The 27,656-nt window shown below is 46.6% G+C and overlaps 1 protein-coding gene across 2 annotated transcripts in view; it reads left to right on the top strand.

Moving 5' to 3' along the window:
* Positions 1-27,656, top strand: part of MCTP2 (multiple C2 and transmembrane domain containing 2) — a 337,462-nt gene that overhangs the window by 113,146 nt on the left and 196,660 nt on the right. For both annotated transcript variants that reach the window (XM_073618403.1, XM_073618402.1), the window contains exons 3-4: positions 9,661-9,723; positions 19,795-19,897. In XM_073618403.1, the coding sequence (XP_073474504.1) occupies positions 9,661-9,723; positions 19,795-19,897 (166 nt within the window). The remainder of the gene's footprint in view (positions 1-9,660; positions 9,724-19,794; positions 19,898-27,656) is intronic.

Genomic DNA, 27,656 nt, shown 5'->3' with positions numbered 1-27,656 from the left:
TGGATGGATGTTTTGGTGTTTGAAAAATTGTCTTAAAGCGGTTGTATACCCGCACATCTTAAAAAAAAAAAAAAAAAAAAAAAAAAAAGGCCTAGTCCAATCAAGAAATAATTACCTTAGATCGAAGCCCCCATATTGCAGCTCGGTCCATGCCGAGGGAGCTGACATCTTGCCCTCAGCGTCTCTTCCAGGTTCGCAGCACTGGCGCCATGAGTGGCCGGAGCCATGATGACGTCACTCCCGTGCATGCGCACTGAGTCTCCTTCCCGGCAAGCGTCTGCCGGACCTTCAGCCGGGCATTCAGAACGCATGCGCCGCTGATGTCAGTTTTTAGGAGATATTAATTTTACCTACAGGTAAGTCTTATTATAGGCCTTATTATAGGCTTACCTGTAGGTAAAAATGACAAATTGGGGTACACAACCACCTTAACTTCACATATGTCCGGAATGGGAAGGTAGAGTTGAGCATTTTAGCTTGGAGAGTTTCATATGAAATCAGGGAGCCACTTTGAAAAAAATTGTTCATTTTTCATCTGTTTGTATGGCCATCCTTCCCAATGCAATTGGGTGGAAAGGTCGGCTGTGAAGTCAGGATTGTATATAATAGGAGCAAGTGGGCCTGGGCCAACTCTTCAATGCCTTCACCTTATTAACAAAAACCGCAAAAAAAAAAAAAAACAGTACAACTGAAGCAACGGCCGGTTATTGGCGCTCCTTTCCGCTCACAGAGACAGCGTGCCGCCTCATCAGTGTCCATCAGTTCCCGCTCATCGGTGTCCATCAGTGCTGTGCCCATCAGTTAAAGTGGTTGTAAACCCTATTAAACCCCCCCCCCAAAAAAAAACCTGCAAGACAAAGTCATAACAAGCTATACTAGCTCATTATGAATGACCTACCTGAGATCGAAGCCCCAGCAGCAGGCGGGAGCCATCGGTAGCGGCACAGTACAACTGTACAGTACAGTTTGCTTGAGTGCGCATGTGCCGATGACGTCGGCACATACAGGGATGTCTCCTAAACCATGCAGGTTTAGGAGATATCCAGTGTAGCTACAGGTAAGCCTTATTCTAATTATAGGCTTGCCTCTAGTATGAAGTGGCTGTAAAGGGTTTACAACCACTTAAAGAAAAAAAAATTACTTATTTGCAAAAGTTTTATAACAAACTAAGAAAAACCTTTTTTTCCATTTTTATATAGCAAAAAATAAAAAACCCAGTGGTGATTAACCACCAAAAGAAAGCTCTATCTGTCTCAAAACAAATGATAAAAATTCCATATGGGTACAGTGTTGCATGACCGCGCAATTGTCGTTCAAAGTGTGACAGCGTTGAAAGCTGAAAATTGGACTAGTAACAAAAGCGGTGAAAGTGTCCAGTATTGAAGTGGTTAAAACAAGTAAATGCAATATACCTTCCTATTTTTTTACTAATGCTAACAATATAAGGATTGAAAATATTTGTTGATTGAGAGAGTTTAGTTCCACAGTAGCAGCCCTGCATTGTACACGATGACACCAAGGGAGCTTCAGGGACAGGAGTGCGGTACTGGGCTGGTGATGACTAGTGTAGGACAGTCAGGGATCCTCTGCATTACCAGCAATGTAAACTATCCTGCAGCTTGATGAATACAACACTGAAGTCACTTAATCTTCTGAACAAATCGTCTGATCCCCTTCAATCTGCAAAGTCTTCTGAATGAAGTCATTTGCTATTTACACTCGGCTCAGGCTAGAGAAATGGCTGCAAATAGGGCGACGGTCTGCAGCAGAATGAAATGTTCTTATTGGTGTCACTGATATGGGAGACCATATATGCTCGCTCAGCGCTGCCGCCATTCACATGATATCTTATTCATTGTATATAAGGTATCCTCTGATTGGACAAGGTGGAGAACACCACCCTGCCTCTCTGTCTTGTCCAATCAGACAATGCCTTGCATCCATTTAAAAAATGCAAGGTGTTTTTTTTTTTGTTTTTGTTTTTGTTTGTGAATGGTGGCTGTGCTGAAAGAGCGACCCCCAGTGGGCACTATGTAGATGGGAAGCCACTTGGCACAGGACTTGAAAGATTGTTGTGATAACTGTAGTAGCGCTGACTACTACAGTGATTGTTTTCTTCCACATCAGTCCATCAGGTATAAAATATGCATACTTACACTGTGCCAAGCTGGACCAATGTAATTATGCAATACAGATCATAGCTGGAGTTCAGCATTAGGCTTGGTTCACACTACAGTGCAACTTGATTGCATTTTGTATTTGGTTTGCATGTTCTGTGGGGCCTAAACCATGATGGATTTGCACCAAAGCATAGCTCATTCCAGAACCCTGCACTCTGTACATAGCTCGTCCCAGAATCCTGCGCTCTGTACATAGCTCGTCCCAGAATCCTGCACTCTGTACATGGCTCGTCCCAGAATCCTGCGCTCTGTACATAGCTCGTCCCAGAATCCTGCGCTCTGTACATAGCTCGTCCCAGAATCCTGCGCTCTGTACATAGCTCGTCCCAGAATCCTGCGCTCTGTACATGGCTCGTCCCAGATACCTGCACTCTGTACATGGCTCGTCCCAGAATCCTGCACTCTGTACATGGCTCGTCCCAGATACCTGCACTCTGTACATGGCTCGTCCCAGATACCTGCACTCTGTACATGGCTCGTCCCAGAACCCTGCACTCCGTACATGGCTCGTCCCAGAACCCTGCACTCCGTACATGGCTCTTCTCAGAACCCTGCACTCCGTACATGGCTCTTCTCAGAACCCTGAACTCCGTACATGGCTCTTCTCAGAACCCTGCACTCTGTACATGGCTCTTCTCAGAACCCTGCACTCTGTACATGGCTCTTCTCAGAACCCTGCACTCTGTACATGGCTCTTCTCAGAACCCTGCACTCTGTACATGGCTCTTCTCAGAACCCTGCACTCTGTACATGGCTCTTCTCAGAACCCTGCACTCTGTACATGGCTCTTCTCAGAACCCTGCACTCTGTACATGGCTCTTCTCAGAACCCTGCACTCTGTACATGGCTCTTCTCAGAACCCTGCACTCTGTACATGGCTCTTCTCAGAACCCTGCACTCTGTACATGGCTCTTCTCAGAACCCTGCACTCTGTACATGGCTCTTCTCAGAACCCTGCACTCTGTACATGGCTCTTCTCAGAACCCTGCACTCTGTACATGGCTCTTCTCAGAACCCTGCACTCTGTACATGGCTCTTCTCAGAACCCTGCACTCTGTACATGGCTCTTCTCAGAACCCTGCACTCTGTACATGGCTCTTCTCAGAACCCTGCACTCTGTACATGGCTCTTCTCAGAACCCTGCACTCTGTACATGGCTCGTCCCAGAACCCTGCACTCTGCACGCAGCTCATCCCAGAATCCTGCACATAGCTCATCCCAGAATCCTGCACATAGCTCATCCCAGAATCCTGCACATAGCTCATCCCAGAACCCTGCACATAGCTCATCCCAGAACCCTGCACATAGCTCATCCCAGAACCCTGCGCTCTGTACATAGCTCATCCCAGAACCCTGCGCTCTGTACATAGCTCATCCCAGAACCCTGTACGTAATGCATTCCAAATACTGCATGCTTTTATCTTTTTTTTTTTTTTTTTTTTTTAATGAATGTGCTGGGGTTTGTATGTATCCATGAGACTTTTGCTTGTGGAACAATAATAAAAGCGTATTTTATGGGTACAAGGAAGCCCAAGTTTTGTTTAATGATGCCCCGTAAGCTCCTCCCACTGTCAGAAGTTTGACCACGCCCACATTTGCTGCACCGCGCTATGCAAGGTTACTTCCTTAAGTGTCCCTCATTCTGAAGTTCAAAAGTTGGGTGGTATGCCAAAATAGCAAAGAACACTTTTTCAAAAAAAAAAAAAAGTGAATTCCATTGTCATGTGATTCTGTGTGACTCAGGTCACATCTGAAATTGCACTAGTATGAACCAGGCCTAAAAGCAATATTAACCACATGCCAACCGCGCTTTAGCTGAATGAGGGCTACAGCATAGATGGCTAGTTCTGGGAGGCTGTCATATGACGACCTGCCGTGACCGTGCCCGCTGAGCACAGATTGAGGTAAAGAGGTGATCAGCTGTGCCCAATCACAGCTGATCACAGATGTAATTAGAAGCCAGTTATCAGCACTTCTTTCCTCATGCTGACAGCATGGGGAGAGGAGAAGAGAGCTGATATCAGTGTCCTGATTATCAGTGCTGCTAATAAGTGTCCAACAGTGTCACCCATCAGTGCCGCCTCATCAGTGCAGCCTATCAGTGCCCATTATGGCTGATGTAAGGGGGCTCTGATGGATACCCCAATGTAAGGGGGCTCTGATGGGGGGTGCCCGGATTAAAATTAAAATTCTATGTGGGACTCTGATGTAAGGGGGGGAATTCTGATGGGTACTCCGATGTGAGGGGAGACTCTGATGGGGACCCCAAGCTAAGGGGGGCTCTGATGGGAAATCCGATGTAAGGAAAGCTCTGCTGGGTCCCCCGATGTAAGAGATGCTCTAAAAAGGGGCTTTGATGGATACCCTGATGTTAGGGTGGAACTCCTAATTAGGACACTGATGTATGGGAGGTTCTGATGGGGACCCTAATGTAAGGGGGCTCTGATGGGGAACCTAATGTAAGGGGGCTCTGATGTCGACCCTGATGTAAGGAAGGCTCTGATAGAGACGTTCATGTAAGGGAGGTACCGATAGGGACCCTGATGTAAGAGAGGTCCTGATGGGGACCCTGATGTAAAGGGCCAGGGATGAGGACCCTAATGTACGGGGACTCTGATGGGGACCCTGATGTAAGGGCGTCTCTTGTGGGTACCCTGACATATGGGGGTGCTCTGATGGGGACCCTGATGTAAAGGGCCAGGGATGAGGACCCTAATGTACGGGGGCTCTGATGGGGACCCTAATGTAAAGGGCCTGGGATGAGGAGCCTAATGTAAGGGGGCTCTGATGGGAACCCTGTTGTAAAGGGCCTAGGATGAGGACCCTAATGTAAAGGGCCTAGGATGAGGACCCTAATGTAAAGGGCCTAGGATGAGGACCCTAATGTAAAGGGCCTAGGATGAGGACCCTAATGTAAAGGGCCTAGGATGAGGACCCTAATGTAAAGTGCCTAGGATGGGGACCCTAATGTGAAGGGCCTAGGATGGGGACCCTAATGTAAGGGGGCTCTTATGGGGGACCCTAATGTAAGGGGGCTCTGATGGGAACCCTGACCTATTGGGGGGGGGCTCTGATGGGTACCCTGATGTTAGGGTGGAATTTCTAAGGGGAACTCTGATGTAGGGTGGGCTTTTGCCTTGTTTTACAGAAGCTCTTTTTTCTGAATCTGAATTGTTATTCATCGATTTCTAAAACTGAAATTTTTTTTTTTGGCCCGAGAATAATTGTAAAATACATACAATACATATAAAGCACTGTGCACTTAATGATTTACCACTCAGGCAGCTCTTGCAGTACCATGCAGATATGAGTATTGGCTGGCACACTAATGTGTAGAGACTCTAGAAGACCAGGCCAATGAAGGCTGTAAGTAATATCCAAGCTTTGGCTATGTGGGTGCGCCTGACCTAAGCACCTGTAAAATGGGACGGGGCGGGGAATGTGTGCTCATGGTGTTGCATGGCTTATATTAAACTTGTTCTACCAAGTGTTAATGTAGACACATCGTTACCCAGCCCAGAAGATCAATCTGTGGCCTTAAAAGTGGGTGGAAGCAAATATGTAAACCATTGTGCTCTATAAGCATATGTAGCTTTTTAGCCTTGGGCGGTTGATGTGATAAATTGTAGACGGGTTCACGTGTGCGCATTTATTGTCTGAGACGGGCCAAGTATTTATCATAGGGTGATGCACCTTGGTGTAGACCTTCTGATGCTCAGCATGACTCCTCTATTGTCTCTCCAGCTGTTGCTGAATGAGTTAAACTGAGGCTGGCATTGGCAGTAGCTTTCCCTCCTCAGTCCATGACATGTCCTGACTGCCAGATTCACAGCGAGGATCAGCTTACCAATTTTCCTGGCTCTGTGCAGATCCCCGCAGGTTAGGTGCTGGGGAACTAGCCCAGCTGTTGTGTCTTAAAGGATCACTTCACTCTCTCAATTAACATTGACTATTTTTAATCCCTATACTGCTAGCATTCGTAAATTTAAAAAAAGTATATCAAATTTACTTGTCTTTTTTAAACTTTTTTTTTTTTACATTTCTTTAGTTACTTCCTGGTTTTTGGCCTAGGGAAATGTCATCCATACTAGAGGTCTTTCAGGTGGGCTACTCTCAGCTAGGCATACTCTCCTGCCTGCACGCCTGGGGCAGATGGACACCAGGAAGTAAATGCTTCATAAATCATCTGCCCTTACTCAAGATGGTCCCTGGCTAGAAATGCTAGGGAGGTGTTTTTCAAAGTGATTTCTCAACAAAATAAAGCATGGAGATATGGATGGATGGGTGAATTTGCTTTGAATATTAAAAACAAATTAAATAGCGTTTTTAGTTTGTGGTGCTTAGATGTACTGCAGTTCCACTTTAAGGGCCTACTGCTACATCCGCAGGACAGATTTTTCTGGTGAAAAACAGACTTCCTTTTCAGATTTCCAGGTAAAAAAATAAAAGAAATCTAAGAATTGGTAAACTGCCATATGATGTTTGCTTTTTGGTTTATTACTGCTTTAACTAGTTCTACTTGATCTCTGTAGGCGTTGTTATACAAGTTTAGCAAACTTCATTCCCTTCTGTGATCATTTACATTGTACTTGATCTTTTGGAATGTTGTTTTTTTTCTTTTTATCCTTTATACCTTTATATAGACAATACTTTTCAATGTAGTGCTTCAGTGACATTTTCTTGTGCCTTCTGTGGAGGTAAAACATTCACAAATTGTAAAGAATGCAGCCAGGATTATAATATGCACAGAAGAGAATCTGTTGCACTTAGCAATATGCTAGATCAGCGGCCTTCAGACTGTGGCCCTTTGCCTTTATCCGACACTTGGGGCACAATGCCTTTCGTTGAAGCCAAGGATGGGGCACAATGCCTTTGGTTGAAGCCAAGGATGGGGCACAATGCCTTCGGTTGAAGCCAAGGGTGGGGCACAGTGCCTTCCGTTGAGGCCATGGGTGGGGCACAGTGCCTTCCGTTGAGGCCATGGGTGGGGCACAGTGCCTTCCGTTGAGGCCAAGGGTGGGGCACAGTGCTTTCCGTTGAGGCCAAGGGTGGGGCACAGTGCTTTCCGTTGAGGCCAAGGGTGGGGCACAGTGCCTTCCGTTGAAGCCAAGGGTGAGGCACAGTGCCTTCCGTTGAAGCCGAGGGTGGGGCACAGTGCCTTCCGTTGAGGCCGAGGGTGGGGCACAGTGCCTTCCGTTGAGGCCGAGGGTGGGGCACTGTGCCTTCCGTTGAGGCCAAGGGTGGGGCACTGTGCCTTCCCGTTGAGGCCAAGGGTGGGGCACTGTGCCTTCCCGTTGAGGCCAAGGGTGGGGCACTGTGCCTTCCCGTTGAGGCCAAGGGTGGGGCACTGTGCCTTCCCGTTGAGGCCAAGGGTGGGGCACAGTGCCTTCCCGTTGAGGCCAAGGGTGGGGCACAGTGCCTTCCCGTTGAGGCCAAGGGTGGGGCACAGTGCCTTCCCGTTGAGGCCAAGGGTGGGGCACAGTGCCTTCCCGTTGAGGCCAAGGGTGGGGCACAGTGCCTTCCCGTTGAGGCCAAGGGTGGGGCACAGTGCCTTCCCGTTGAGGCCAAGGGTGGGGCACAGTGCCTTTCCGTTGAGGCCAAGGGTGGGGCACAGTTTACTCCCTTTGGCCCTAGTCCGCTCCACCCCCCACCTAAAGTCTGAAGGACAGTAGACTGGTCTTATGTTTAGAAAGTTTGAAGACCGCTGATCTAGATTACCATTGGCTGGAAGCTGAAACCTAAAATAAAAGTATGGTATGGTGGAATATTCAATTCACTTGGCAGCTTTTAACTGTTACAAGTAGGGATAGGGTTTGAGTGACACAGGGTTCACCATAAACTCTGGCTGATGCCCAGCGTACTGAGAGCCTGAGCCAGTGACAAGTCAGAAACCTGGGCGGATCCCAACATTGTTGGGTTCCCTCCAGAGTCTGGAGCGGCTCTGTGACGTCAGCTAATGGGGGACATTAACCTGCTGTCAACTGAATCGGGGTCACAAGAGTGCAAAAGTATGTGCACCTCTGTGACTCTCAAGTATGGCCAAGAAAGCTTTGGCCAATTAAGACTACATTCACATGAACAGTTTGGCCTGCCCATGTCAAATCTCCGTGTTTGAGTGCCCAAGGGGCACAGATGCTGGGCCTAGTCCTACTGCCAACAGCCTCTCAAGCAGAAAAGGAAGGCCACTTGGGTCTGGAAACATTGCTGTAGGCTTTTACCTGATATGGGACTACAGTAAATCCTGCTTCAGAATCTACTTCTCCTCCTTGTCCTGGTTTTCTCTTCATTGCAGACTAAAATACATAGCAGCTGGATCCTGGATACCCGAGTGGTACTCAAGTTTAGGGCTGTATACGTTCAGGGACTTACACCCCCAAACACAGAATTCCTACATTCAGGGTTTATGTCCCTGAATGCATACGGCTCTATATAGGAGTAAGGGCTCTTTCACACGGGGCGGATCAGTGATTATTCGCCCCGTGAACACCCGCTTGCTCAGCGGGGATCGCTCCGCCGAGCAGGAAGATGACAGGTCCGTTGCTGCACACTATGCAGTGACGGACCTGTCAGAGCGCCGCTCTCCCCTATGGGGGATCGGATGATGATGGACCGTAGAGTCCGTCGTCACCCGATCCGAAAACGGACGGAAAAGTAGGGCTTTCCTCCGTTACACTTTTCGAATCGGAGCGGGTCGGATGTCAGCGGACATGTCACCGCTGACATCCGACGCTCCATAGGGATACATGTATGTCCGTTTTTCATCCGAAAACGGAAGGATGAAAAACGGACATACGGATCGTCCATGTGAAAGAGCCCTATCGATCTGGTACAGCTTCCAGCCGCCACCATCTCTGATATTCGGCTGATAAAACGGGCAGGGCCGGAATAAGGGGTGGGCAGAAGGGGTGGTTACTCCGTTTAAGCATTTTCATGCTCTGTTATGTTAAAGTGGTTGTAAATCTCAGACATGAAATATGAACAAAGCATGTCCCTCTATAGTGTGTACTTGTCTCAAGCCAGGGCTTTTAAGTGTCATTTCTGTCCGCTGCTTTGTTCTTCTGCTGTCATCGTGAGTCACTTTTCACAGGTTTTCCTGACACCATGAGAAAAAAGGTGTCAGGGGAGCTCCAGCACACAGCCTGTGACTGACAGCCTCAGCTCTGTTGCTGTGTGAAGGGAGGTGTGTCCTTTCCCTCCAATCAGCTCTCACTGAGCTCTGCAGAGTGTAATTTCAGCTTCCTGCCCCCTGTTTCTAAATCCTCAGACAAGCTGTACTTTAAAATGCTGTAGAGAAGAGAAGACTGCAGATAAACAGGTACAACTTATATAGGAGGATTTGTTTCATCTCTGTGTATCGCCTGAGGCCAGTCACTTCACTGGGTATACGGAAGGGTTTACAACCACTTTAAGGCTGTATTCTGTTGCTTCAGTTAGTATTGGTTCATGGGCTGTGTTCATCTTCCTTGTATTCTTTCTGCAGGATGGCTCAGGAAGCATTGACTTGAATTCTTCAATATCATCGCAACATTCGGATGAGTTTAATGTAAGTATCTTTTGTTCCTCCCTTCATATCTAAGTGTTATGAATAGATTCTCCATCCTGTACTTAGAGAAGAATATGAGAAATTCGAGTCGTTTGCCCAGTAAAAATAGGTGTAATAAATCTGAAGTTATCCTTGACTCCTCATACATTGTGGGAGTGGGCTTCCCCTTGGGGGGCCCGGACACTCCAAAATACTGACACGTTCCATTCCCACCTAGACGAATTTGAAACATGGGTGGAATCGCCGCAATTCTGACCGTGATTTTATATGATTGGTTTGCGCAAAACTTATAGCTTCTACAAACCATGAGATAGATTTATGGACTTGTATTTATTTTTTTAAAGTTTTCACTGGTAATGGCGGCAATCTGCAATTTTTAGCGGGACTGCAACATTGCGGCGGACAAATCTGACCCCAAGCGACACTTTTTGGTCACCAGAGACACCAATACAGTGATCAGTGATAAAAAAATGCACTGATTAATGTATAAATTACACTGGCAGGGAAAGGGTAAACTTTGTTCCCTGGGTGTGTTCTAACTGTAGCACCTTGGTGTTTAGGCAGGGTTGCTCACAAATTTAGTCTGCCAGGTAGTAAGTGTCCTGGCAAATTGTTAGAAGATCCACTGACTTTTCCCTAAATCTGGGTTTGCTGCACTTCTCTCTTTTGTCACTGGGTGGCACTGTTGCAGGTGACATTGTGACAAGGGCATAGCGAAGCCAGACTATGAGTGGATGGGTTGTCTCGGCCAGTAGGCAAGGGTCTTTGACCCCTTGGCCTGCTGGGAGAGCCTATTTATTCGGGCGGAATCAGGTGATCGCTGTTCTGTGCTATCTGGACGGCTGTCTGGGTGGACGTTTGTTAAAATGCTCCGGGTTGCTAGGCCAGAAGCCTGAGGCCTATCCTGGGAGTACTTGGCTGCTAGGCTGCCTGAGGCCTATCCAGGAGTAGGAGAAGCAGCGCCGGGTTGGGACTTCAGGCCTGGAGTCCAACCAAGTTGCTGAGGTTCAGCCAGACGGGGAACCAAGTTGTTGCTATCGGGAACGATCATTCTGGTTGCCAGCGGCAATCGCGGATCAAGGACACAGGTAAAAGGGAAGCAGTTGCCTATGTTGACTGTTGCAAGTTCAGTTGCCATAGGAGACAGCAGTTTTACAAATACAGAGGTTGTATCCGACTGAAGGCCCTCAACCTGTATTGCTGTCTGCCTATTATTTTGTCCCGGAGTCTGACAACTACTATTGCATCTGCCTAAGAGTATCCTGGCCCTAACCCTCTCTCCCCCAGGTCTTGTTAAGAGACAATAAATCTCTTCTGTTCGCATCCAAAAAGTAACTGGCGCCCATCTTGCATTACACCCACCATGCCTAGTAACCCACTCTACAAGGAAGGACTTCGACTCTCCCTGATTCTGGAGGTCACTATTAGGCTTCTAGGGGTCAGGGCCAGCGCTACATAACTGTGTGGGGGATGGGCTCACTGGGACAACACCGAGAACACTGTTCCTGATCACTGGGAACAGCAGATTTCCATGTTGTCCCCTGTCAGAACGTGGATCTGCCTTGTTTACATAGGCAGATCCCCGTTCTGCCTCTCTGTGGAGCGATCGCGGGTGGTCGGCGGACATAGAGTGCGCCAGACTCGTGCGCTCCCATGGTGTGCATCGGGCGCACGTGCACCCACAGTATCGCATGAAACAACGTACAGGTACGTCATTTTGCACAATAGAGCCGACATGCCGCAGTATATGTACTGTGGTTGGCCGGCAAGTGGTTAAAAAAAAACCAATATATTAGACATGTGCAATTCGTTAATTTCCGCATTCCCGAATTTTTCAATTTCCTTATTTCAAATTTCCGAATTTTTGAAAATTCAAAATTTTGGAAATTCGGAGTATCGGAGATTCGAAATTCCAAAATTTGGAAATTTAAAAAATCCAAAAATTAAGAATGAAAATCTGAACATTCAAAAGAAATAACTAATAATAAATATTAAATTATAGGTATTGGAATTTCCTGTCAAATTTGGCTGTTTATTATCTGAAATAACGAATGCCGTATCTAAACGAATGGATCTTAACGATCTAATAATAATAAATAAGAATAATAATAAAACATTTTTATTATTATTATTATTTATTCTATTTGTTTAGATGCGGCATTCGTTATTTTGGATAATTTGTAACTTCAGATAAATTTGTATTCGTTACGTTCACAAACAGCCAAATTTGAAAGAAAATTCCAATACCTATAATTTAATAGATAGTTATTATTTTTTGAATTTTACTGATTTCCTTTCTTTTTTCAGATTTTCGGATTTCAAAATTTCTGAGTTTCCAAATTTTCGAATTCCGAAAATTCGGAATTTGGAAATTCGAAAATGTGAAAATCCGAATTTCTGAATTTTCGTATTTCCGAATTTTCGACTTTAGAATTTCCAAATAAAAAACAAATGAAATGTATTAGCTTGTTATCACCAGCAATTACAAAGTTCTTGCCGAATAGACCGATCCATAGGAGAAATGTGAAAATTGCTCCATAGCGGGAGAACAGGTGAAGAGGGGAAGGGGTTAATTTGGAAGCATTAACATTTTTGTGAAGAACAATGAGTTGGAATTTCCCGTTCTCATAAATGTCATTACTTATGAAGTAAGATCAAATAATTAGAGGTTGCGGCGGAGAACGAGGAAACCTGAAACGCGATCTTTGTCTTATTTGTCTGTAGGTGTTTTTCGGAGGCGAGAATCACATTCTGGCAATTCTCTGTCTACAGTTACAGAGCTGTGTGCAAGGGGGCCTTAAATAGTGACAGCGGGGGAGGGAGAAGATCCCCGCTAGCTGTCAGATTTTGGGGGGGGGGGAGCTCAGTGTAGTGGTGTTTGCGTTTTCTGTGTGTTTTTCACGTGTTAATATACATCACCCCGTAGGGCAGTGATGGCGAACCTTGGCACCCCAGATGTTTTGGAACTACATTTCCCATAATGCTCATGCACTCTGCGGAGTACTTGAGCATTATGGGAAATGTAGTTCCAAAACATCTGGGGTGCCAAGGTTCGCCATCACTGCCCTAGGGCATCCCATTCACTTGAATAGGCTGCCCTACCGTCAACAAGTGCCCCAAAGTAGCCCCAGAACCTTTTTGGTTATGGAGCATCTTGTGTTTTTTTTTTTCTGGTGCGCATTTTGGACCACGACTAATGCGGGGCAAAGTCGCGCACCTGCTATCTACGCTTGGGGTGCCCTTGCCAATCAAAGCTCACATTTTTCTGTGTGTTGTCATGCGTTTAGGAAACGTGCAGTCTAATGGCAAGCTGTTCTTTTTTTTTATGGCACCTTGAACCTAGGTTCACACTGATGCGATACGGGAAACTCAGCGAATCCTGTGTGTTTCCTGCACCACATTGAAATTGCACAGCGTCCAATGCGATCTGCGGGTGTCAATGGTAAATTAACACCAACCCGAAACCGCTCGCAAAATGCAGTGAAATTGCCCAAATTATATTGCGTGGGTGTGGATACCCATGCCTTGCAATTCAGGTGCGGCAAAAAAAAAAAAAAAGGGTCCTGCAAGATTTTGGTACGGATGCAATGCGATTTGAGCCATACAGATAAATGGCGCAAATCGCACCGCGCAGGCATCCTATATGATTTGCACAGGAATATAGTGAGCTTCCTGTGCGAATCACATGCGGTGTCTTGCACTGCACAAGTGTAAAGCCAGGATTAAAAATTGTAGAGGACCTGAATAGTAGGGTAGGAGTTCCGATGTCTTATCAGAATGTCGCTACCCATCAGAAAATGCAACGGAAGTGACGTCCAATTTCGGCCATCTTGGTACACCCCGCACTCGTCAGCAGTAAGCCTACAGTCAGAAGGCGGCAAGCGGACATCTCTTTGCACCCACCGAAGTCTGGCATTTCACACTTTTTACCAGTAAACTCAGCTTATATAGTGATCTATAGTATTTGGAAGTCTGTGACACGGATTTGATGCTGAATTTTAACCACTTGCTTAATGAGCATGGAAACCCCCTTCCTGTCCAGACCAATTTTCAGCTTTCAGCGCTGTCACACTTTGAATGACAATTACACTTTGTTTAAATCATTTTTTTATCATTTTATTCACACAAATAGAGCTTTCTTTTGGTGGTATTTAATCACTGCTGGGTTTTTTATTTTTTGCACAAGTTAAAAAAAAAAAAAAAAAAAAAAAACAGTAATTTTTCTCTTTCGTTGATGTGCGCTGATGAGGATGCACTGATAGGTGGCACTGAGAGGCGACGCTGGTGGGTGGCGCTGATGGGCGGCACTGGTAGGCGACGCTGATGGGCGGCACTGGTAGGCGACGCTGACAGCTGATCACGTAGTAAGGGGCCGGGATCGGCCCTTACTCCGATCAGCCGAGTCTCATAGACTCGGTGATCGCAGAGCGTGCCGCAAGCAGGCAGCTCATGCACAGGAGGACATCATATGACGGCCTCCCGGCAATTAAGTTCCGCGCTGTAGCGGTCATTTGGCTATAGCGCGGGCGGGAGGGGGTTAAAATCAGCGGTGTTCTGTCAGATTAGCAAACCTGTGAGATCAGCAGGCTTGTCGATGCTTTTAAAATTCAACATCAAAACAGTGTCACGGACTTCTAAATACTGTATTTCATGATATATGCTCAGTTTACTGGTAAAAATAAGTGGGTGTAAAATGTCTGCTTGCCCCCCTCTGACTGTAGGCTCACTGCGGACGAGTGTGGGGTGTACCAAGCTGGCCGCAACGGATTATCCCTTCGGTTGCATTTTCTGATGGGTAGCAGTATTCTGATAGAACATCGGCTCCATTCACACTTGTGCGATTTGTCATTGTGACAAATTTGGTCTGACTTTCATGCGACTTGAGTGCCGTAGACTGCAATGTAAACCCTCAAAAGTCACATGAAAGTCACACCTGAATGGTATACATGCGGCAGTTGTGCAACAGTTGTCCATTATCATTGGTTAAAGCCAGAGTCGCACCCATCCAAAGTTGCACCAACGTTACAGGAGTCGTCCGGGTGTGAATGGACAGAACGTGTTATGTGCAGCTACTGTACGGAATTTTTTTGCTAGCTGCAACAGTTTTGCATTTGGCAACATGGATGCTTTTTGGAAATTTTTTTATGATGGTATAGAAATTTACACATGAGCATTAATAGGGATGATCTATCCAACCGGGAACAGCTACAAGGAAAGAATCTGGCTGCGATTTCGGCTCTTCTGCTTTTAGTTTTCTGTCCACCATTATTTGCATATCAGCCCCACCTTGTGGTTATAAGTGGCAAATACAAGGGTTCTGCCCAGAAAATAAAAGCTTCTCTATACCACTTTTTTGTTGGAGCTGCTCAGAGCACAATTTTTTTTTTTTTTTTTATTCCTGCTATTACTGAAAGAACAGGTGCTATGGATTTCTGTGCCATACCAGGGTCTGATTTTAGAGACAAAATCGCAACGTCACAAATTCTACAAAAGTGATCCGTACACATTCACTACTTAATTAGTCCCTCAATCTGCTGCCAGTTCACATCAGAACATGGTGCAGGAAACCCGCGTTCTACGCATTGTGTTTAAAACACACTGCACTTGTGATATCAGTTCATTGCTAAAGACACCCTAAAATGCAGCGTGTTTTCCCAGCTCCGGTTTGCATGGTACAGAGGTACCATGCGATTCAGTTGCTCTGTGTTTTCTAACCACTTCTATATCGGGCACCTTTGTCCCCTTCCTGCCCAGGACAATTTTCAGCTTTTAGTGCTGTTGTACTTTGAATGACAATTGCGCGGTCATGCAACACTACATCCGTACTAAATTTTTATCATTTTCTTCCCACAAATAGAGCTTTCTTTTGGTGGTATTTGATCACCACTGCGGTTTTTATTTTTTACTAAACAAACTAAAGACCGACATTTTTGAAAAAAAAAATGTTTTTTTCTTAGTTTCTGTCATAAAAATTTGTTTTCACCTTCACTCATGAGGCGGCACTGATATGTAGAATTGAAGGGGACTGATAGGCAGGTCCCCGTTCTGCCTCTCTGTGGAGTAATCGCGGGTGGCTGGCGGACATTGAATCCGCCAGACTCATGCGCTCCCACGGTGTGCATCGGGCGGCACTGCTATGCAGCACTGATGGGTAGTGATGTGCGGCGCTGATGGGCAGTGATGTGCGGCGCTGATGGGCAGTGATGTGCGGCGCTGATGGGCAGTGATGTGCGGCGCTGATGGGCAGTGATGTGCGGCGCTGATGGGCAGTGATGTGCGGCGCTGATGGGCAGTGATGTGCGGCGCTGATGGGCAGTGATGTGCGGCACTGATGGGCAGTGATGTGCGGCGCTGATGGGCAGTGATGTGCGGCGCTGATGGGCAGTGATGTGCGGCGCTGATGGGCAGTGATGTGCGGCGCTGATGGGCAGTGATGTGCGGCGCTGATGGGCAGTGATGTGCGGCGCTGATGGGCAGTGATGTGCGGCGCTGATGGGCAGTGATGTGCGGCGCTGATGGGCAGTGATGTGCGGCGCTGATGGGCAGTGATGTGCGGCGCTGATGGGCAGTGATGTGCGGCGCTAATGGGCAGTGATGTGCGGCGCTGATGGGCAGTGATGTGCGGCACTGATGGGCAGTGATGTGCGGCACTGATGGGCAGTGATGTGCGGCACTGATGGGCAGTGATGTGCGGCACTGATGGGCAGTGATGTGCGGCACTGATGGGCAGTGATGTGCGGCACTGATGGGCTGCACTGATGAGGTACTGACAGGTGTTACTGCTGGGCTATGATTGGCACTGTGGTGGGCACTGATTGTCACTTTGATTGGCACTGACATACTTTATTGATGGGACACTGATTGGCAGCTGCTGGGCACATCTGATGGGGGCTGTGCTGATAATCAATGTGCTGATTATCAGCGCAGACCCCCCCCCCCTGACAGGTAGAGCCGCCGATCGGTTCTCCCTGTCAGCGCGAACCGAGGAATGCCGTTTACCGACACTTCCTGGTTCACGCGATGATCAGCTGTGATTGGTCACATCTGATCACATGGTAAGGAGCCTCTGACGGAGATGCGGTGTGTCAGAATGACACACACCACCACTGATCGCCGCACTGCACGCGCCAGCATGTTTTCTGGCTGGACGTCATATTACTCCTGGTCAGGATAACAGAACCACCTCCCGGCTGTCATTCTGCTATAGGCCGGGCAGGAAGTGGTTAAAGTAGTGCATGGACTACTTTTTAGGGTTGCACCGATACTGTTTTTTTCTTTTATCGGCGAGTACCGATACCTTTTGCGGTGCGATTTGAGCCCATACAAAATGAATGGGCTCAAATCGCACTGCAAAGAATCGCATGTGATTTGAACAGGAATGTGGTGCAATTCCTGCACTGCTCCCAGGCTAAAGTCACTATGAAGTTATGTAGGTAAGGTGCAGCGCTTGTATAATAAGTCCACAGGATAAAATTCCACAAGACAGTCCAACATGCTTCATAAGATGGTTAGCAGAAGGTGAATAAAGGAGGAAACCATCACTGGCCACCCGATCACACGGCCACTTACCCTCCTTAGTGGACTCTCATTACAAAGGCCACATAAGCATTTGGATTACAAAGGAAATCCTTCAATCTCTATACGTCCAGGTCAGGGACAGCAGGCAGGAATAAAGCTGTAGCAAATATTGTTTATTGCAAGTAAAAAAGGAGATAAACTCGCATGCTCCAAGATAAAAACACGTTTGTTTGTAAAAGCATCCAGCAGTCCCCACCAGCATATAACAGCTTCACGTTGCCGACTCCTCTCTACGTCGTTTCGTCATAAATTGACGTCAGGGGCATGGCTAGACGGACACTCTGATTTCTTCTTGGCTGCCACTTTAAGTAACATCACTAGGACTAGCCTGGATTCACACAGGAGCGATTGGGGGGGGCGCATGCGATTCAGAAAGGAATCACACTGCAATCCTGTTCAAATTGCAGGTGGTTCTTTGCTGGCTAAAATGTAGGCCTTATAGTTTGCCTGCTTTTTTACTTTTTTTGCCTATGGGATGCCCTTTAATTTTTGCTCCTGGGAGCAGGAAGCTGCTATTAGTTTTTTTTTCAGCCAATGGCGACATAGCTGATTTTTAGGGGGGGGGGGGGGGTTGAGTGTAGCACCCTCTAGTGTTTGCTAACAGTAGAGTAACAGTAGAGTAGGCAAACCATATCCTGACTCATGCTGTAAGTGTGAGTCTATAATTGGGTCAGGGTTATTGGAGTTCATAGTTACATAGTTAGTAAGATCGAATAAAGACACCAGTCCATCCAGTTCAACCTGAGTGAGTGTGGGTGCGTGTCTACAATCATCCCTATTTATTTATAGTGCCGTCAATTTACGCAGCGCTCCACACATATATCGCACACTCACATCGGTCCCTACCCTCAAGGAGCCCACAATCTAAGGTCCCCAACTCACATTCATATACTAGGGACAATTTTGGACAGAAGCCAATTAACCTACCAGCATGTCTTTGGAGTGTGGGAGGAAACCGGAGTACCTGGAGGAAACCCACGCAGGCACAGGGAGAACATGCAAACTCCAGGCAGGTAGTGTCGTGGTTGGGATTCGAACCAGCGACCCAGTTCACTGCTAGGCGAGAGTGCTACCCACTACACCACTGTGCTGCCCCTTCATGTTGTATGGGCTTAAAACACATCACAAAGGTATCAGTTTAGGTATCAGAGCATTTACACGAGTACAAGTGCAAATGCTCAGTATTGATACCGGTATCAGTGCAACCCTACTACTTTTGCTGCGGTCTGGTACAATGTCCTCCTATTCAAATGAATGGGCTGAAATCGCACTGCACCTACAGTGAGGGGAAAAAAGTATGTGCAATCCATGGTGTGAATTGGCCGTTACTGTGTTTTTCTGCCTCACAGGTTCTCTGTGAGCTCCCGGACCTCTCATTCCCCCCCCTCACGTTTGTTTGTTTTCAGCGTGTAGTGCATGTTAGGTGCAGTCATTTGCACAGCTCTATCCCAAAAGAAAAAAAAAAAAAGTTTGCTGTAACTGTTTATAAAGTATTAGCTGGAGTTCAGCTTCAGTTTGTTAGTGTATCTAAATCTGCTAGTCCATCGAACGTTCCCATCCCCCCAGATTGACAGTGCTGCTGTCCTGTGCTCCTTCATCCAGAGCAGTGGAAGCCCGTCCATAAGGGGCGCAGGGGCGCTGCCCCCCCTAATCCATGCACCTGGCCCCTAATCTACATGTGGGGCGCCGACGCATGGGTTCCAATTAGGCTTTTTTTTTTCTTTTTGAAGCACGTGATTAGAGCCTGAGGCTCTGTTTGGCTTCATAAAAGGGTGGGTCGGGGGCACAGAGCACTACGCCCTGAGCCCACCCAGTTGTGTGACAATAGCAAATTAATATTCGCTATTGTCTTCCTGATTCTTCTCCTGGCCAATCAGGAAGCAGGTCCTGAGACCCGATTGTCCGAGGAGTCATAGGACACCCTGACCAATCGGGTCTCAGGACACACTTCCTGTTCAGCTGGGAGGGGAAGCAACGGCCCCGACTCTTCCTTTCCCCTGCATCCTAGGGTAAGGTCCGGGTGGGTGGTGGGTGGTGGTGGATCGCCGCCGCCTTCTCGTCTGTCTAGCACCGGGGCGGGGGTGTGCTTGTAATGATCACCGGCTTCCTGTCAGTCACCACCCGCTGGGGGGGGTGGGGTTGAGGGTCGGGGGTCTGGTGTTAGTTTGCCGCCCCCCCAAATATTTACTAGCCAGCCAGATCACTAGCTGAAAACGGGGAAAAAAAAGCCAAAAAAGGAAACTAATGCAGCCGCTGCATCTAATAATCAGTAAACAGCAATAGATTACATTTTTGGGTTACTTCTTTAAAACAAATCTTCTGATTGGCATTGGCAAACGATTGTAGCAAAGAGTGTGACTGATTAGCATTTGCAGTTTCCTCTATTTCATGAGTCATTTCAGAGATAATGGTAAAAAAAAAAATTGGCGCTGGCCTCCTAGGTGAAAGTAGTATTGCTCAGAATTATTCATGTTACATTTTTTGTTTTTTTAGGGCCTGGAAAGTTTTGACAGCTTGAGTCTTCAAAGCCTGATGTCCTACCTACTGACCATCCATCTGAGAGAGGGCCGCAATCTGGTCATCAGGGATCGCTCCGGTAATAATCACTCTATAATGTTATCCTTCTATGGTCCATATGGCTGTATTTTTATATGGCATGAAAGGGTTAAACCTCTATAAAGAGGAGGATTTTTCTCACTTCTGTCTCGGAGGCTTTAGGAATGTAGACCCATATAAAAACACAATATTTACAGACCTACTACATTCCCGGAGCCGACCATCATAGTAATTATGTATTTATTAGGCCCCTTCCCACCTAGGGGTAAAACAAATGTTAATGCCTAAGCACAATTTTTCAACTTTGACATGTGTTAGTAAAACTGTACATATCATCACAACTACTTTGTGCATCCAGGTGGATTATGCCGCGTTTTTTTCAGGACAAATTGGGCTTTCATTTGGTGGTAAATGGTAATGGATATCTCCTGATTTCTTTTTTATTTTTAACCACTTGCCAGCCGCATAATAGACATGTGCAAATCCTTTTCAGTCCAAATTCATTTTTTTTAACGAATTTTGACAAATTTGTTAATTCGGAAATATCTGAATTAACGAACCTCCGTTTAACAAATTTTTCCGGAAATTCGAAAATCCCAAAACCCGAAAATCTGAAATGACTCAGGCTGGTCATGAAGTGGGTAAAAACTTCCGGAGCTTAAGTGGTTAATGCATGCTAATAATTTGCTAGCTTGGCATTGTGTGTCATTGCTGAGCCTGTCATCTACTTGGACCCCCTTTAAACTCTTCCTGAACCTGTAACGCATATACGCAGTGACAAAGATGATGGGCTGTAACGCCCAGCTGCAAAACATATGAATCCATGGCAGCCCTTCAGTGGTGTGCTGTCATAAACAGCGCTCGGCCGTCGGTGGTGTATTTTGGTTTTGTGCTGCCCTAGGCAAGACTAAAATCGCCCCCCCCCACATCTAAATGTGTCCCACCCCTTTCTGTTTAGGATCCACCCCTTTACCTGTAAACTCCACCCATTCCTCTTTAGGCTTCACCTCTTCAGTGGTTGGGGGTGAGAGGGGGGGAAATGGGGCGGTGAGAGAGAGGGGGGGTTAGAGAGAATGGGGCGGTGAGAGAGAGGGGGGTTAGAGAGAATGGGGCGGTGAGAGAGAGGGGGGTTAGAGAGAATGGGGCGGTGAGAGAGAGGGGGGTTAGAGAGAATGGGGCGGTGAGAGAGAATGGGGCGGTGAGAGAATGGGGCGGTGAGAGAATGGGGTGGTGAGAGAGAAAGGGGGGTTAGAGGGAAAGGGTTGGTGAGGGAGAGGGGGGTTAGAGAGAAAGGGGGCTGAGAGAGGGGGGATAGAGAGAAAGGGGGCTGAGAGAGGGGGGATAGAGAGAAAGGGGGGGTGAGCGAGAGGGGGGTTAGAAAGGGTTGGTGAGAGAGAGGGGGGGATAGAGAGAAAGGGGGGGGGGTGAGAGAGGGGGGTTAGAAAGGGTTGGTGAGGGAGAGGGGGGTTAGAGAGAAAAGGTTGGTGAGAGAGAGGGGGGTTAGAGAGAAAGGGTTGGTGAGAGAGAGGGGGGTTAGAGAGAAAGGGTTGGTGAGAGAGAGGGGGGTTAGAGAGAAAGGGGGCTGAGAGAGGGGGGATAGAGAGAAAGGGGGCTGAGAGGGGGGGGATAGAGAGAAAGGGGGGGTGAGCGAGAGGGGGGTTAGAAAGGGTTGGTGAGAGAGAGGGGGGGATAGAGAGAAAGGGGGGGGGTGAGAGAGGGGGGTTAGAAAGGGTTGGTGAGAGAGAGAGGGGTTAGAGAGAAAGAGGTTGAGAAAAGGGAGGTGAGAGAGGGGGGTGACAGAGGGGGGTTAGAGAGAAAGGGAGGGGAAAAAGAGGGGGGGTTGAGAGAGGGGGCTCCCCTATCCCCCAAAATACTACACCAGGAGGTTCTCCACCCCCCCCCCCCCCCCAAAAAAAAAGATACTACACTGGATTCTCACCTTCCCACAGCCCGCCGCCTCCTTTTTACCAGCTGTGTGTAGTGAGGCTGCCGAGTGTGGGGTCGACTGATTATCGGATCGGCCAATATTCACAATTTTCAAATTATCGGTATCGGTCAGAAACGTGCCGATACTGGTCAGACCTCCTCCCCGTCCCCGTGCGGCACTTGCTGCAGTCTCTGCCAATCTCTGTCAACGGGGCGTCGGGCAGCAGAGGGATGACATCATCTCTCACTGTCCACCTCACATCACCGCTGTGGCAAGTGCTGCATATGGGTGGCAGGAGACAGTGGCAAGTGACTGTGATGTACGGAATATCAGCACCTGATATTGGCCTGAAAAACAGTATTGGTCGACCCCTGCTGCCGAGGCACGATTACAGCCCTGGGACTCCGATCTGCTCTGCCAAGTGTGCTACTTCTGGGATCGGAGGCTGCTGCCTCCGCTTTGCTCCCCTGTCACCCCTCTGGCGGTCCGCACCCTCATAGCGACGCCACGGCTCGTAGTGTCCCATCTGCCTGGGGCGGCACCGCCCTCCCTGAATAATGCCATCCAAGGCAAACGGTCTGTTTGCCTTGCAGTAGATTTGACTTTGTCATAGCTTCTGATCAGAAAGCAGCCGGACAGGCTCCCGGTCATCACAGCGGTCACACAATAGAGAAGTCAGGTTTCCTTTTAGTTTCCCATTGTATTCACTTCTTCAGACCTGTCAGATCTTAACCCCTTGCTGCCGCTGCCTCGCAGACCCCTTAGCAGGAGGAGGCAGAGGTGGGCATTGCAATCATGTGATTGGCAGTCACAGTGGTCACATGATCAGAAAGCTTAAGATCGTAAGTATGCATTGGGAGTTTTCCGGTACCCACTCATGCTGGGAGCACACTGTCATCAAAGTAAAGTGTTTACATAGGGATGCATATATGGGGCCGTTCTGCGGTAAATCCCACCCGCTGAGAGGCCGCATATACTGTATGTGTAACCATGCTTCCATAGGGGTTGCTGATTACTGTGGTTCACCTGACACCCTGCCCAGACAGACATCCATTTCTCAATCACTGATACATAGAACAGTCCATAAAATTTTGTTTTGTTTTTGTTTGTTTTTTTTTTTTTTATTAAGGGGATTGAACTTGGATGGGTAAAGGGTAGATATAGGATGCCCAGGATGATTCAGCACAACTTGCTTGGAACTTCTATATACACTCCAGTATATACACTCCAGTCTTTTCTCCAGCACAAACACTTGCTTAAGACCTCTTTTCCCTTAATTACTCCAGCACTTCACTTGCTGCAGACCTTTGCTCCTCCAGCCCTTCACTTGCTGCAGATTCCCAGACCAGCTAGCACCACATGGTTAGGCCTGACATTAACTCAGCCAGGCCTCAGTGAATTGCCTTTTGTAGGCAGGGGCCTTGGTTCCCCTATGATGTAGAAATACTTCCGGTGCAAACTGTCCTCAACTCGGCTACTGATCCCAGTAAACCCTCTTCAGGTCCTGTCAGCCCTCTTGGCTGCAGCTGCCTCTTTCCATTGCCCTTCTCACAGTCCACTCTTCTGGTTCTGTACCCATCTCTCAAACTGCAGACTCCCAGTTCTCTCAGGCGTGCCTCCCCGGTACTCCCGACTGTGCTTCACTCACCAGCCCTTCTGGCTGCAACCAGTTGTCCTCTCTGGAGTCTCTTAGCAATGTTCTCTCTTGCCGTCCTCTTTGCTCTCTCATGTGCTTCTCCTCCAGGATCTCTTCTCCTGGCTGCACCCAAGCCCAGGCCCAAGGTCACCCCCCAGACTGGGGAGCTCCCTATGGGCCCTGACAGCCTCCACCCACTCTCTCACTCCAGCTCTTCCACCCAACAACTCCTTCACAGCTGGGCTGACCCAGGATATTTAAGGAGGCCTGCCCCCTGCCACTCAAAGTTGGGGATTGGTCAAGGCTCCTCAGAATACTCCAGGCAGCTCCACCTCTCCTCTCTTTCTAGCACCTTCTAGAATAAAGAGGGAGGTGACAGTGATGCTACCTGTAAGTCGCCCTACCCTGAGCCACTCCCAGCCCAGAATGAAAACAAACAGGCCTAGCCACCAGCTAGGCCTACCTAAATGTCCTTACTCTAAAGAAAAATCTAACCTCCAGCACCTACCTAACTAGAACTAGAACTAACATGCGCATGGCCGGCGGGAAGTGGTTAAGAGAGGTAAGGATGCCCATAGGCTGTCTGCCATGTTCACAGCACTGATGGGCAGGAGGTTGTCATCCTGACTTAAAGTGTCTGGCCCCCTGTGATACTAAGCCGGCGATGACAGTTGAGCATGTTTCAGACTTCTTATTTTTCTGTGGCAGAGGAAGAATTGTCCACCGAGATCTTACAGCAAGTTAAGCCACTTCCTGTGTGATCACACATCATGTGGGAGAGGAGACACTGAGCAGAGGCTTCATTTTTTGTAGCACAGAGGAAGAGGGAGATAATCTTAACTGATGGTCGTTTCTACTGAAAATAGCAAAGATTGGCAAATTAAATAAAAACAGTAATTATCCCGCGCTACAGCAATAAAATGTTAAAAAGTGATAAATATAAACAAATCGATTAATTAATCTAGGGACACTTGGAATAAATAAAAATCATGAAAAATAAATAAAGAAGTCCATGCAGTATTAAAAAATCCTCTTCTAGTTAATAGTTTTTTTCAAAAATGCTCTCCTAAAAGGGCTGGGTTTTCTCCAAATCCTTATGAGTGAGAGATATACACAATCCTGGAAAACGAGCTCACAGAACTCTCACCTCAATTGCTTGGATCATCAGCGTGTATCTCTATTAATGGATTCTTTCCGCTATTCCGATGGCTACCACCAGGGGGTCCTCCGTTTCAGCATATGTTGTATCTATGTGGATATTCCAGATCTACATCTTCATATGATCTCACATTCCCAAAGAAGGGGGGGGGGCGGGGGGAGAAAGAAGAACTCCAATAGTGTAGTATGTCAGAAAACAACAGCTAGTTTTATTAAGTATAACAAGTTGGACCCTTACATCAATAATAAGAAAAAAGGCTTTAAAATTGAACTTTAAAACAGTGTGGCGTTTGACCGCCGTTCTCACGTCGCTTCCGGTATCTAATCCACATCCGGCCACTCCCTACGCGTTACGTCATCACATGACTTCATCAGGGACCTAGATTTATTTATTAATTGATTTGTTTATGTTAATCACTTTTTAACATGTTATTGCTGTAGCGCAGGATCACTACTGTTTTTATTTATACCTTAACTGCACTCTATTGCACTTTGATTGTTCACCACAATTGTGCGGTGGTTTTATTTGAATATATTAGAACCCTAGGATTCCTCCATAGGTTGATGAGGGATTTCCTTTGATTTGTGGCTGATTGACCTCCCATTTGATGATGACTCCATAGTAGCCAGTAGCATGATGACACCAATGGTCTTTTTAGTTATCTATATGGGTGGCATTTTGGCTACCATTGTAAGAGGATCTTTCTTCCCACACCGACCACCAGAGTAAGGGACCTCATTACGGGACATACACCGAGACCTGAACTGATTTCTCACAGCAGAATGCGATCTGCGGGTGCCGGCCACTGGATGACGATCATCAGGCAGAGACGAAGAACGGTGCTCTCCCTATGTAAACCAGGCAGATCTCCGTTGTGACAGGGGGGAAAATGATAGATTTTATGTCCATCTCTTCCTTGAGTAAAAACACTTCACACAGTATAGTAAAACCAGGGCTAGGCACACATTTAACCCTTTGATCGCCCCTGATGTTAACCCCTTCCCAGCCAGTGTCATTAGTACAGTGACCGTGCATCTTTTTAGCACTGATCACTGTATTGGTGTCACTGATCCACAAAAAGTGTCAGTTAGGCCTCATGTACACTGCTGCTGGTAAACGGACGTTCAGAGGCAGTTGGCTGCTTTTTTCAGCTGCCCTGAACTCATCCAATATTATCTTATGTGTACATGTACACGGGTTTGTTTAATGTCGTTTTTAGGCAGTTGCGTTTAGAGGCCTTTTTTGGAAAGCAAAAAAAATGGGTTCAGACACTGAGTTTAGAGGCATTTCAAGCGCTAAGCGCGGCTAAACGCGGTAACTCGCGTTTACACGCGTTTCGTTTACAGACGTTTTTCATTTTTGGCTATTTAAAAAAAAAAAAACGGACATTTTTAACATGGGTTACTATCTGTCAAGTTAAATCGCTCAGGAGAGGTTGTAAAAACGTCCCGTATACATTAAGCCTTAGTGTCCAACTATCTGGTGCAATATCGCAGTCCTGCTATAAGTCGCTGGTCGCCACCATTAATGGTATAAAAAGTGTATATATACCATAGTTTGTAGACGCTATAACTTTTGCGCAAACCAATCAATATACGCTTATTGGGATTTTTTTTTTTACCAAAAATATGTAGCAGAATATATATTGGCTTAAATTGATGAAGAAATTTGATTTTTTTTTTCTATTGTTTTATTGGATATGTTTTATAGCACAGTAAAGCAGCAAGTAAAAAATATGGTTTTGTTTTTTGTTTTGTTTTTTCACATTTTTTTTTTTTTTTTGTTTATAGTGCAAAAAATAAAAATGCAGAGGTGATCAAATATCACAAAATTTGAGTACAGCGTTGCATGACTGCACAATTGTATATTAAATTAATTTGGTGCTGTATCGCAAAAAATGGCCTTGGAATGAAGAAGCATTATAATAGCTATTCTATTATACAGCAAGTACAGTTGTCCTATTTACTATATACAGAATAAGAGCAGGAGTAATCTGGACAAAAAAAGACAAAGTATTTTTTTTATTTTTTTGCCTTTTAACTAGAACTATACTAGTAGAAAACTTTTTTTTTTTTTTTTTCTACCTATGTGATAGAGTACTTATCACATTTCTATCAAATACCTATATTTGATAGAAAGGTTTATAACACCTGGCAGATTATTTATTTTTTTTTTGCCACCTGTGTCCCATTTGGGAGATTTACCTCCACTTCCTGTCCCCTAGACAAAACAAAGTGAGAGGAAAACCCTGAAAATCAAGGGAATCTCTTGGCGGGGGGGGGGGGGGGGGGCACCAGGTCAGCAGAACTAGTGTCCCCATTAAAAGATCCCCCCTCTATTACTTTTCTGGGGACAGCACAAAATGTAGTCTCAAACCTAGTCTCAAAATACCAACCAGGCCGCTCTCTTCGGTCCTCCCAAGACCTCCTCTGCTCTCTATCTCCCTTGTCACCTCCAGGATTTCTCCAGAGCTTCTCCCATCCTTTGGAACTCCCTACCCTTAATCTGTCCGACTGTCCCCTAATCTATCCATCTTTAGACGATCCCTGAAAACCCTTCTCTTTAAAGAAGCCTCTCCTGCTTCTAACTAATGCACTGTTTTATTTTCTCCATCAGCTCATCCCCCACAGCTATTACCTTTTGTATCAATTGACCTCCCTTTTAGATTGCAAGCTCTCTGATTCCTCCTGTACCAAATTGTAATGGAACTGTAATGTCTGCCTTCATTTTGTAAAGAGCTGTGCAAATGTTGGCGCTATATAAATCCTGTATAATAATAATGTGGGATTTTATTTTACTTTCAGTGGTAAACAGGACAAATAGTGTGAAAAGGGACACAGACAGCAATAAAAACCTGACAGGGGGTCAAATCCCTCTCTACTCTATCCAAAAGTAAAAATAAGAAAAGTTTGCCTTAAGTAATACTTTACCCTGAAGCAGGCAATCCTTGCTGCTTTTCAGTCCAGTAGTTATACTTCTGTAGGTGAAATGTCTCCATCTTGTGGATTTTTTATAGAACTACAGTTAGTGGAAACACTGGTAATATTCAGTTCTGGACACTGGAGGTCTTTTTCTAA

Source organism: Aquarana catesbeiana, linkage group LG03 (genome assembly GCF_042186555.1).
Source record: "Aquarana catesbeiana isolate 2022-GZ linkage group LG03, ASM4218655v1, whole genome shotgun sequence".
NCBI classification, from domain to species: Eukaryota; Metazoa; Chordata; class Amphibia; order Anura; family Ranidae; genus Aquarana; species Aquarana catesbeiana.
The sequence above is the reverse complement of the archived record's forward strand: the minus strand, read 5'-3'. Positions and strand labels throughout refer to the sequence as shown.